The 12,249-nt window shown below is 40.8% G+C and overlaps 1 protein-coding gene across 10 annotated transcripts in view; it reads left to right on the top strand.

Annotated features, from left to right (window-relative positions):
* The window catches only part of ERC1 (ELKS/RAB6-interacting/CAST family member 1), a 490,329-nt gene that overhangs the window by 103,669 nt on the left and 374,411 nt on the right, over nt 1-12,249 (top strand). For all 10 annotated transcript variants that reach the window (XM_055281162.2, XM_055281160.2, XM_055281164.2 and 7 more), the window contains exons 4-5: nt 6,242-6,316; nt 11,994-12,149. In XM_055281162.2, coding sequence (XP_055137137.2) covers nt 6,242-6,316; nt 11,994-12,149 — 231 coding nt within the window. The remainder of the gene's footprint in view (nt 1-6,241; nt 6,317-11,993; nt 12,150-12,249) is intronic.

Genomic DNA, 12,249 nt, shown 5'->3' with positions numbered 1-12,249 from the left:
TGGGAAATGAAGATCAGGAGGAGAAAAAGGAGAGCTCTGGTGTTTGGCTTGAGCCACTTGAGCTCTGGTGTTTGGCAGTGCCATTTAATGAGACAGAGAAGACTCATCTCTCATCAGAGTCACCAGATGATGGGTGAGATTGAAGAAGAGGAAATCAAGAAATTTTTTTGATAAAATAAGTGTGAGTTGCCTGTTAGACATCTAAATAGAGATGCCAGATGGGCAGTTGGATGTATGAGTCCTGAAATCAGAGCAGAGGGCAGGCCTAGAAATTCATCAGCATTTCCATTGTATTTTAAACCATGTAGTAGATTAGAGAGTTTAGATGGAAAAGAGAAAAAGGTTAGAACTGATCACCTGGTCACTGGTCTAATTTAGACCCGGAGGTCTAATTTAGAAGGAAGAACCCGTGAAGGAAACAGAGAAAGTGCAATTGGAGAGCGAGAACTAAAAACACGAGAGTGTGATGTCATAATAGTCAAGAGAAAACAAGTGTCTAGGAGGGATTGAGCCCTTGCTTTGAATGCTTCTGAGAGTTCCAGGAAGATGAGGACAGAAATGTGTTCTTTAGAGTTGGTAACTTAGAATTTGTTGGTAGTCTTGATAAGTTGTTTCAATGGAGGGCTAGAAAAAGAAGCCAGATTAGGCTGCTTTTATGAGGTAAAGGGATCTTGTATGTCTGAAATATTTTTAAATTAATTAAAATAAAAAGAGTGGATGGGAGAGGAAGAAGGAGAGATACCAGATGTGGACCAGCTGTCTTCAGGGTAGGTATTTGAACACCTTAGAGTTCACAAAGACTTTGCAGTGGTGTGTGGGCAGTGTGCAGGGCAGTTTCAGATTCTCAACTCCCACGTGTCATTCTCTGTATTTTAGTTGGCCGAAAACATATCTGTGAGATCATCTTTGTCCTCCCTTTTTATGGTTGCACTTTGCCCACTCTAACTCCTCTTCATCCTTCAGCTCTCAGGTGTTCCTTAGGAAACTTTACAAGATCCCAAGACTAGGTCAGGATCTCCTCATTACTCTCTTACAGTATTGTGGATATTTTCTTTATAACACTTTTTACATATGAATTACACAGCTACTTAAAAAGTATTTTCATTCATTTGACAAATATTTGAGTACTATCATTGTACTGTGTATTGTTCTGGGTGCCGATATACATCAGAGAATAAAAAAGAAAAATTCCTGGGATAGGAGAGACAAACAATAAACAGTTATAAATACCAAGAAAAAAGTAGATCTTGGTTAGGGAGATTGCGAGTGTATATTAGAGTCAAACTGTAAGTAAAAATGGGGTAATAAGGACGAGCCTGCTTGAGACTTTGATTTTTTTTTTTTTTGACAGAGTCTTGCTCTGTCACCCAGGCTGGACTGCAGTGGCACCATCTCAGCTCACTGCAACCTCCACTTCCTGAGTTCAAGCCATTCTCCTGCCTCAGCCTCCCCAGTAGCTGGGATTACAGGTGCGCACCACCAGGCCCAGCTAATTGTTTTGTATTTTTAGTAGAGATAAGATTTTACCATGTTGGCCAGGCTGGTCTTGAACTCCTGACCTCATGATCCACCCGCCTCGGCCTCCCAAAGTGCTGGGATTACAGGCATGAACCACTGCTCCCGGCCGAGACTTTGACTTTTGAACAGACTTCAACAGTTAAGGGAAGGAGAGAGCCTGTCAAAGGGAGCAGTGAGTGCAAAGGCCTTAAGTCAAGAGGGTGACTGACATGTTGAGGAAAAGCAAAGAGGCGAGTCTGGCCAGAGCCGACTGGATGAGAGAGAGGAGTATAAGAGATGAGGCCAGAGAGGTATAGCCTTCTAGGTCAGCATAAGGACTGTGACTTTTACTGTGAGTAAAACAAGAAGCTTTTGATAATTGCAAGCATGTTTTGACTTCTGTTTTAAAAAGATCACTCTAGATGCTCTATTGTGAATGGTGAGATAGATTGGGAGACTGTTGGTGTAATCCAGGCAAAAGATTATGGTGGCTTAGAGCAGTGTGACGGCGGAGGTGGTCAGTTTCAGGATATATTTTGAAAGTGGGAAGAGCAGGATTTCCTGATGAGTTGGATATAGGTGCTAGAAAAAACGAGACTGCTATGTTTTTGGCTTGAACAACTGGCTGGATGCATACCAGGAGTCAAGGCAGGATGAGTGAAGCAAGTTTAGAGGGGAAGGCCAGGAGGTCACTTGTAGATGTGTTAACAGTGGGGCAGATATTCGAGACTCCAGTAAAGCAAAGGTACATAGAAGTATGGATTTCAGTAGGAGGTAAACATTTGATTTCAGTAGGAGGTAAACATTTGGGAGTTATCAGTATGTGCATGATACTGAACAGTAAATACCAAGGGAATGACTATAGGTGGAGAAGAGAAGACTACAAAGGACTGATGCTTGGGACACTCCTGAGGAGTTGGGAAGAAAAGGAACCAGTAAGATAGGGGGAGAAGCTTAGGGTGCCATATCTTGAAAGCCAAGGGAAGAGAGTAGAATAAGGAAGAGGGATTGAGCAGTTGTGTAAAATGCTGCTGATAGATCAAGTACAGTGACTAAGGATACATCATGGGTGCTAGCAATGTGGAGGTCGTCAGTGACCCTGATGAATTGCGTAGATGATTATTTGATTAAACTCTATTTTTCCTATTAAAGCTTCCATGATAAAAGAGACCAAATATGTTATTTCTCATTATTATATCTCCAAAACTTAGTTCCTGGAGTGCATAAATGGGATAAATACATAGGTCCCAGGAGCCTCTGGGAGGACTAGAGAACTGGGCTCCGAAGTTATGTAGACAAGAATAATGCCTCGAATCAATCATGCTCCTATATTGGTTTAGTGATGACAGTGCTGTGTGGCATAGACATGTTAGTGTGTTACGCCGACATCACTGACACTGCTCACCACCACTGGAGTCTCTGCTGTTGGTGTGTCCGGAAGCCTGAGGTAGCTGCTGCCTCTGCCACCTGTTGCTGGAATTGTCTGTAAATATTCATGTCCCGGCTTCTTCATGTCACAGGATTCTGTTTCAAAGTATGTGATGAATGTGTCTGATTGAAGTGATTAGGTCATGTACCTGGGCTTTAATTACAAGCACGGCTGGGCAACAAGTATGTGGCATTTTCAGTTTCTGTTGTGGGAGGTAGACTCTGCCTTAAAATGTGGAGTTCCCACACATACTAAGGAATTCAGATATCACACGGCGAGGAAGAGTGATGAATGCCTGCCACAGTGCAAGATAAATAGATTTTGTGGGGTATACGTGAAAAGTAATAGTTGAAACCATAGGATTAGAGAAGGGCTGCTTTGGATGGTTATTTATACGGGTTGTTCACCAAATAAGAGCTTCTTGCTGATGGAGCACGTAGGCCCTAAAATTCAGCCTGTGCTTCATGGTGATGTTGCATCTACCCCAGAAGGGTTGCTTTTTTTCTAATTCACGTAAAGTTACTCTGTGGATTAGTGGAGGCTTTGGATTCAGGCTGTAGAATCCAGATGTTCCGAGGACAGGAATTTAGAAAATGTCTGCAGGTAGGAGAGGAAAAGGTGCAGAATAAGAATTTAGAGCTAGGATAATTCTTTAATGGAAGCCAGTTGAAAATTTTAAAGACGTTCCTTCTTTAAATTTTTTTTTTCCGGTACCAGCTAGAGTTTGCAAAGGAGGTGAACTGACAATAGCTACTAGGTTTAGAAACAAGGAGGTTTTTTATTTGCTATGTTAGATCGTATGGTTCAGTTGAGAGGTGAGGATAGAAACTGGCTGATCATTCATTCATTTATCATTCATTCCTTCATCTAACAAAGAAGAACAGATAGAGAGAAGAAGTAATTTTTAATGACTGCTTACATATCAGACAGTGCCTGAGGAATACAGAAGACAGTTTCTATCCTTAGAGTTCACAGTATGGTATGTTAGAGAAGAAAAATTATTGCTAATACAATGGGGTAAGTGCTAATGGAGCTATGTAAGCTGTGTAGCATGCTGTATGAGAAATAGGAGGTGTACAAAATTCAGCACCGGAGTAGGAAGGGACTAAAATATTTCCTTTCTAGCTAATTCTTGAACGTTTGGTAGCCATTTCATTCATTCAGTATTCACTCCTTAAATGTCTATTAAGCGCTTACCAGTGTGGCAGCTACTGTTGTAGGTGCTTTGGATCCATCAGTGAATGAATGAAACAAAGATCTTAGCTTTTGTGGAGCGTACATTCTCGTAGAGAATAATAAGTAAACATAATAAATCATTAAATATGTTAGAGGGTAAGTGCTATATACAGGAAAAAGTAGAGTGAAGGGGAAAGGACACGTGTTCATTTTTGGCTGTGTGAAATTTTAAAATAAGGTATAGATTATATTGAAAACATTGAACATTCATTTTGTTATGAAAAATTTCAAACCTACACAAAAGCAGTAAGAACTGCATAATGAATCTCCATATACTAATCACTCAGATGCACCAGTTTCGAAAATTTTGCCACACTTCCTCCATGTATGCTTTTTCCTTTTTCCTCTTTTCTTTACCAAAGATTTTAAAGCCAATCCCTGGCATGACGTCATTGTCCTCTGCAGACTTTAATGTGCGTCTCTAAAATATATGGACGTTTTCTTGCATAACGACAATGGCATTATCACAACGACTAAACCTAATGCTAATACAAAAGAGGCATTTGAGCCAAGACTGGAAAGAAGTGAAGTCTTCCCCTAGCAGCTTGTGCAAAGGGCTTAAGGATCAGGAGCATGCTTAGCATATTTGAGAAGCAGCAAGGAGTCCAGGGTGGCTAAAGCATGGAGACCCAGGGAAGGACAATGAGATGAGGCCTTTGCAGGCTACCAAGAGGACTTGGGCTCTACTTTGAGTTGAATGGGGAGCCATGACAGGGTTTTCAGCAGAGGACTGACAAGGACAACTTTACGTTTACAAGGGTCACTTGAAGTGTTTATTAAGAATACACCGTAGTGGAGCAAGATGAAGCAGAGCTCAGTTGCAAGGTCGTTACAGATTAAAAGGTATATTTTTGTTTAGTGGTTCATTCCAGGTGGTGGCCGTGGAGACAGCAAGAAGTGCTTGGATTTTGGGTATGTTTTGAAGCTAGAGCTAACTGGATTTCCTGACTGCGGCTTGAGAGCAAAAGGAAGGCATTAAGAAGACTCATAGGTTTTTGGCCTGAGTAACAGGAGGGATGGAGCAGGTTTGGGGGCACCATCAGGAGTAGAGATGACATCTTGCCATGTTGCCCAGGCTGGTCTCGAACCCCTGGGCCAAAGTGACCATCCTGCCTTGGCCTCCCAAAGTGCAGGGATTACAGGTGTGAGCCATCACGCTTGGCCAGGAGTTGAGTTTTGAGCACGTAGAGTTTGAAATGTTTGTTGGACATGAACATGGGATAACTAGGTGGATAGTTAAAGCTGGAAGTAGGGAGAGAGGTAGCAGAAAGCATTCATCTCTGTATTCCCTGGATTCTCAAGAGCCTGTCCCCAGGGTACTTGAAAGTACTGACTGATTTATCTAGAGACATTCACAGAGTCTGCCAAGAAAATCACTGAGGCGGTTCGGTAACCTGGAAGACTCTGATATCCCTTCCTTGCTTTTCTATCCTGAACTCAGTAAAATTTGGGTAAAAAAAAAAAAAGAAGGCTATGTTTTTCTGACATTTTCTGAACCGGAACTACTTAGGAAACTTGTTCAACAGTGTCATGTTTTTCTTCCTAACTGTAGCACCACTAGAGAGAGAGATCGTCATCGTAGGTAACCAGGTGGTTGTTATTCTGGGGGTGGATGCCGTGGAAAGGATGTTGTCAACACAGATCACTTTCCATAGCTGCAGTCAGCAATGCAGACTGATTGTGATGGTGTTTATTTCTCCTTTTAAAAGGGAGCATTTCTAATCTCCTTTTTGGATCATTTGGAATTCTGATTACATTTCTCAGAGTTGTGTGGAAGATTGACACACAACCTGAGGATGTGAAATAGTAGTTTCAGCTGTTATGGTAGCTGGCGTCTGTGTGACTGATTTTAAATAACTAGGTGTTCAGAGATAGGGATCCTCCTATGCCTGCATGGTTGAGAGAGCCTGAATGCAGCCTGTGGATTCCCTGATTCACAGGGAAAGGTTGGTAAGACAGAAGGGGTCAGTGTCTCATAAGGCTGTAGTGATCTTTTGCATACATCAGCTCTCGCTGCTCTTTGAAAAAAATGAGAGTGAACGGGAGAGCACTGAATCTCTTTTTGCCTCTTTTCTACAGGAGATGCATCGAAGGTTTGAGAATGCTTCTGATTCTGCCAAAACAAAAGCTCTGCAAACTGTTATTGAGATGAAGGTAAGTGAGACAACAGTAAAGAATCTTGTGAATCACCTTATACTTCTAAGTGACCAAAAACTTCCATGTGTGAGTGTTAGGAAGTGGCACGTAATAGTATTTCACTTATTTGGAGATTAAGAGTGCGAATCAATGAAAATGACATCTTAAAAGAATTTCAATTTTATTTCCTTTTACTTGTAGACCCTAATTCAAACTGGACCAAAAAGAGTTGAACAGAATTTCTTTAAAACAGCTATTCGCAAATGTCTTGGTCTCAGGACCCCTTCATTCTCTTAAAGTGACAGACTCACTTCCTTCATTTTAAGAAAATGTCTGCCAGATACCAAATCTGGGTAACCATAGCTTGCCAGTTGTTCTTTCAGGTAAAAATAGTGTTCCGTGAAGAAAATACTGAATTCAGTGTACAATTCAAAGCAACACATGAGTCCTGTGCTTAGGGACAGCCATCGTATTTCAGTATGCAGCTTCATTCCATTTTGTCACACACAATATTAAAAGTATATGTGCTCCAGAGTTGAGATTTATTTATTTATTTTTATTATTTTTATTTTTTGAGAGAGAGCCTTGCTCTGTCGCCCAGGCTGGAGTGCAGTGGTGTGATCTTGGCTCACTGCAAGCGCCGCCTCCCAGGTTCACACCATTCTCCTGCCTCAGCCTCCCAAGTAGCTGGGACTACAGGCGCCCGCCACCACGCCTGGCTAATTTTTTATATTTTTAGTAGAGATGGGGTTTCACCCTGTTAGCCAGGATGGTCTCAATCTCCTGACCTCATTATCCGCCTGCCTTGGCCTCCCAAAGTGCTGGGATTACAGGCGTGAGTCACTGCGCCCGGCCGAGGTTTATTAAAAGTAATACTTTTTACTGCTTCTTCAAGGACAGTCTTAAATGAAGTAGTCTTTTAAAAATTTTATTTCTTATTTTTCATTTTTTTCCTACAAGTACTTGACGTGACAAATATTCATATAATGACTACAAGTATGGTTTGATGCCATTGCCTTGATTTGTGCTAAGGCACTAGCAGTTTTGCCCATCGTTGCTTTATATCTTTAGTGCAGACAGTGGAAAAGTCAAGTGGCATCATGGTATTATTATGAAAATAGTTTTGATCATGCATACTTTGTGAAAGGGTTGAGGTACCCTGAGGGTTCCATAGACCATCCTTTGAAAACTTCTGCCTTAAGTTAATGAATATTTAGAAATCTTTAGGCTGTTCAGTATAGTGATTAAGAGCTTGCTTTCTAAGTTAAACTCCCTGGATTCAAAATCTCGCTTCACTTAACCAACTGTAAGATACGGAGCAAATTACCTGTGCCTCAGTTTCTTTATCAACAAATGGTGATAGTAATAGTACTCATCCAGTGGGTCGTTTTGACGTTTAAATTAATTAAAACATGTAAAAACACTTTGAACAGGACCTAGTGCATAGTAAACATTCAATCCATACTAGCTGTTGCATCTGTTATTTTTGTTAACAATCTATTCTTTCTCATAAAAGCTCATGTAGTTAGGGACCTCCCCCCACAACTACTTCTTCTTATCCACTAGAAAGCTCAATACTGGCCGGGCGCAGTGGCTCACGCTTGTAATCCCAGCACTTTGGGAGGCCGAGGTGGGCAGATCACGAAGTCAGGAGATCGAGACCACGGTGAAACCCCGTCTCTACTAAAAAATACAAAAAATTAGCCGGGCGTGGTGGCGGGCGCCTGTAGTCCCAGCTACAAGGAGAGGCTGAGGCAGGAGAATGGCGTGAACCCAGGAGGCGGAGCTTGCAGTGAGCCGAGATTGCGCCACTGCACTCCAGCCTGGGTGACAGAGCGAGACTCCGTCTCAAAAAAAAAAAAAAAAAAAAGAAAAAGAAAGCTCAATACTGTATTTTGCATTGTGGGCCTTCATTTAATATTTGTTGATATGACAAGAATGTTTAGTTAATGGTAAATAAATAATTTTATGTAAATAGATACTTCTGAAGTAGTTATGGGAACTGTTGTCTTAATTTAGATGATTTCCTCTTAAAACTTTATATTGTATGCATCTTTATTCTTGGTGGGGAAAGGATTTACCAAACAAATTCCAAATTAGTGGATTCTGGGTTCTTTGTAGTTAATTGGTAGTCTTGAGTATAATCTTGTAAAAGGCCTTTAGAATCGTTCAGTTGCATGGTTTTACCTTTTTCACATTTACCACAAGTTTGTCGTGTTATTTCCTGATCACTGGTAACACCTAAGAATAAAACACATGAATGTACCTATGTTGACAGAATTATTTCTTTAACCACCTTTTGACAGAATGGGACGAGTAATAGTATTACTTGGTGGCAGTGGATGCATTTTAAGTTGTGTGAACCTTCAGCCATTCTGCTAAGAAGGAGGAAGATTCTGGTGGCCCAGTGGGGTCAAGAGGATGTGATGCTGAAATCACAACAGAAATCGCTATGTTGCTGAGAATGTGGAATGCGCTTAAGAGAATTATGAAAATCTAGAGTAGTCTTTAGGGAAAATAGGGAAGAAAGATGATTGAAGTAAAACAGCCCAGTAATCTTGAAGGTGATGCCTCTCCTCTTTTGCCTCTTCTTCCTCCTCCTCTTCCTCTCTTTCCTCTTCTTATCCCTTCTCCCACCATTTTCCCTCATTCCAGCCTTTCCTTCTTTGCCCCTCTTCTTCTCTTTCTCTTCCTCCCCTTTCTCTACTATTTTTTTGTTTGTTTGTTTTTCCTTTACCAGTGGAGGAACAGGGAAGAATTACTGTACCGCTCTAGGGTTAGAGTTTTGCTGGGATAGATAGAGCAGAGTGAGTGATTGGGATGCAAATGAATTGAGGATGATGATGACAGGGTAGTTTGGAGGTTGGTCCCGGACTGTACCCTGGATATGGAAAGAATAAAATTCAGGTGGACTGACAGGTTGGGAGAAAATGTAAAAGTTAGGAAAGTGGAATTCTCTGTGAGGTTGAACAGGAAATAACCAGAGTGAGGGTATGACAGGCCAGAGGAAGAGAGTTCTGGATGATGATAGGATCCAGAGTACAGTCTTCTAAACTGGATCACCGAAGTGGACTGGAGGATGAGATCATTGCAATTAAGGGTGTCAAGGAATTCTGACATTGCAATCCTCGGATTATGGCAAGAGTGGTGATTGAAGGGGATATTGTAAGCCAGGTGCCAAAGACTTCCAAAAATGGGCAGGAGTGATTGAGAAGTCCCTGGATGGCAGCAGTGGGGACAGTAGGATGAAAAGGAGTATGAGCTTTCCATAAAGGGAAACAGCCTTGAGGAACTAGGAGAATATCAACCCTTTCCCCTGCTCCTTTGTGGTGTTGGGGTATTATTGGCCTTCACTGGAGAGAGTTCATGGGGAAAAGGTTGAGAATTTGGAGAATTTGACAAAGAGCAGAGGATTTCAGTAAGTCCAGTGGGATTGGTTGGTCAATGATGGAAGGGCTGGGGCTGGGGAAGTACAGAGTAGTAAAGTGAAAAGGAATTTATTTATTTAAATGTTACACGTTCTAGGAATAGGAAACCTGGTTGGAATGACTCTCCTCAAACCCGGCATTGGTACCAGTTGGGTTGGTGCTGGAACTAGTTGAGAGTGTCAGGCCTTAATTTTCTGGACTGATTTCCTTGGTAGGTTCTTTTTCTGGTCAGTCAGTACCTGCCTCCTGGTTTTCAGAGCTGGAGTCATGATCCCTTTTTGGGAAGAAGTTTTTATGGCTCATGATTTGGTAGTGAGGGTGCTAATTTGTCAAAAGCTGCCTTTGTGTTTAGGGTAGGGGAGAAGATAGATAATATTTTTTAAGGGCCTTTTAGAGACGTTCCAGAGGCTCTGTACAGGTACAGGCTGCCATGTGATGTGCAGAGTTGGAGTTCTTACCTGGGACTAAATTGTCTTGAGTGGAGCCCCAGTGCTGCTGGAGATACACTTCCCTCTTTCAGCCGGTCCAGTTTCATTACCACTCAGGCTAATGACAGAGGGGAACTTACATTTAACTTTCATTTTCTTTCATTTGTAGGCTAGTCATATGCTTATGCCTAGTATTTTAGTCTTTTTTAAGGGGCTGTGTTCTGATATTTCCAGAGAAATTTTATAGCAATCTTAAAAGTGAATTTTCAGGTAGTGCAATTGAAGTAGTACTTTATGAAGGTCAGTCATTCCACATGAGTAAATCAAAATCCTGGTTTAGGTATAGAATGACTCTTGATTGTCTTAATTCAGTACAATGGATTTTGAACAGATACATTTTAAGTTTAATTTGAATGAATTTATAAAAGAAAATCTTTGTTGCGATCTTTTTAAAGGTCATGTGATGAGCAAGACAGAGGAATACATCCTCTCTTCTCCCCTCCCTTGAACCTGAAAATAGCTAGGTGTAGTTTTCTCAACATAAAGCCTTAATCTCTCTTATCTTCATGCTCTGAGAATTAAGGAGACTTAACCAGGAAATTATTGAGGTAAAGTAGAAAAGGAGATAATTTCAAAATAGCTTCCAAAGGAATGGTTTATCTAAAACTCCAAGTGAAATAAAGCTGCACTTAATTTATGCTCTTTAAGGTCTCTATTTCTTTGGTGAGTAAGCATATGCAGCTACAGATACATAAAACTATTCATTCCGTGTAGGAGTCTTTCTGTAATTCATGACATGTAAAGTAGTCTGGGGAGAAACTAGGTACTGCGACAAACAAAATCAAATCGAATATGAGATAATGTTCTATTGGAAGATGATATTTGTGGTAGAGATGATGATTTATAAGGACAGTGATTTTAAAAAATTATGAATTATTTTAAATGTATGGAGAAGTATAGACAATAAGGATTTCTAGCATGATAAATAACAACTTAATTATTCCCCCGTTTTTCTGCAATGGGATGTTATGTAATTTTTATTACTGCACATATAGCTGTACACGTTACTGTATAAATCTTTGAAACCCTCTTACTTTTTTCCCCTCCTTTGGGGCATAATATGTTTTTTTAGGGGTCACCAAGTAAAATGATAAAATATTAGAACTAGAAAAGGCTTTACTATTAATATTGGAAATTTTTTTCACCAGAAATTTGTAATTTCTGATGCAAAGAAATTTTAACCAGTTTTTCATTGCATTTAATTTAATTTAGTAATTATTTTCACCTTTAATTTAAAGGATGCAGAACTGGAGGCAGCCATAGAGGAAAAATCACACTGTGAATATGAGTGCTTCTCCTCCCACTCAAATGGCTGTAAAGGAGGACGTATTTTAGAAGGAAGGCACTGGCCAGGCATGGTGGCTCACGCCCATAAGCCCACCACTTTTGGAGGCCGAGGCAGGTGGATCACGTGAGGTCAGGAGTTCAAGACCAGCCTGGCCAACATGGCGAAACCCTGTCTCTACTAAAAATACAAAAATCAGCTGGGCGTGGTAGCATACACTTGTAATCCCAGCTACTTGGGAGGCTGAGGCAGGAGAACTGCTTGAACCCAGAGGCAGAGGTTGCAGTGAACCAAGATTGCGCCACTGCTCTCGAGCCTGGGTGACAGAGCGAGACTCTGCCTCAAAAAAAGGAGGCAAGGCACCAATTGCCAGACAGTATTTTTTCTGTATATTTGTCTATCTTTATTAAATGTAACTTCTTTAAATATCATGTTATTCAGCTTTTCTGGGTTTTTGTGAATACTTTAATCACTAAATCTTCCATTGTCTTCAGGATTCAAAAATTTCCTCTATGGAGCGTGGGCTCCGAGACCTGGAAGAGGAAATTCAGATGCTGAAATCGAATGGGGCTTTGAGTACTGAGGAAAGGGAAGAAGAAATGAAGCAAATGGAAGTGTATCGGAGCCATTCTAAATTTATGAAAAATAAGGTAATGGCATGTGAGACTTTTGATTCTTAAAAGGGGTTTGAAAAATTGATGCATATTTTTTACTTCTCTAGTGATGATAAAGCTGTATTTTACACTATTT

This window comes from Symphalangus syndactylus, chromosome 5, assembly GCF_028878055.3.
Source record: "Symphalangus syndactylus isolate Jambi chromosome 5, NHGRI_mSymSyn1-v2.1_pri, whole genome shotgun sequence".
NCBI lineage: Eukaryota > Metazoa > Chordata > Mammalia > Primates > Hylobatidae > Symphalangus > Symphalangus syndactylus.
This window is presented reverse-complemented; position numbering and strand designations above follow the sequence as displayed.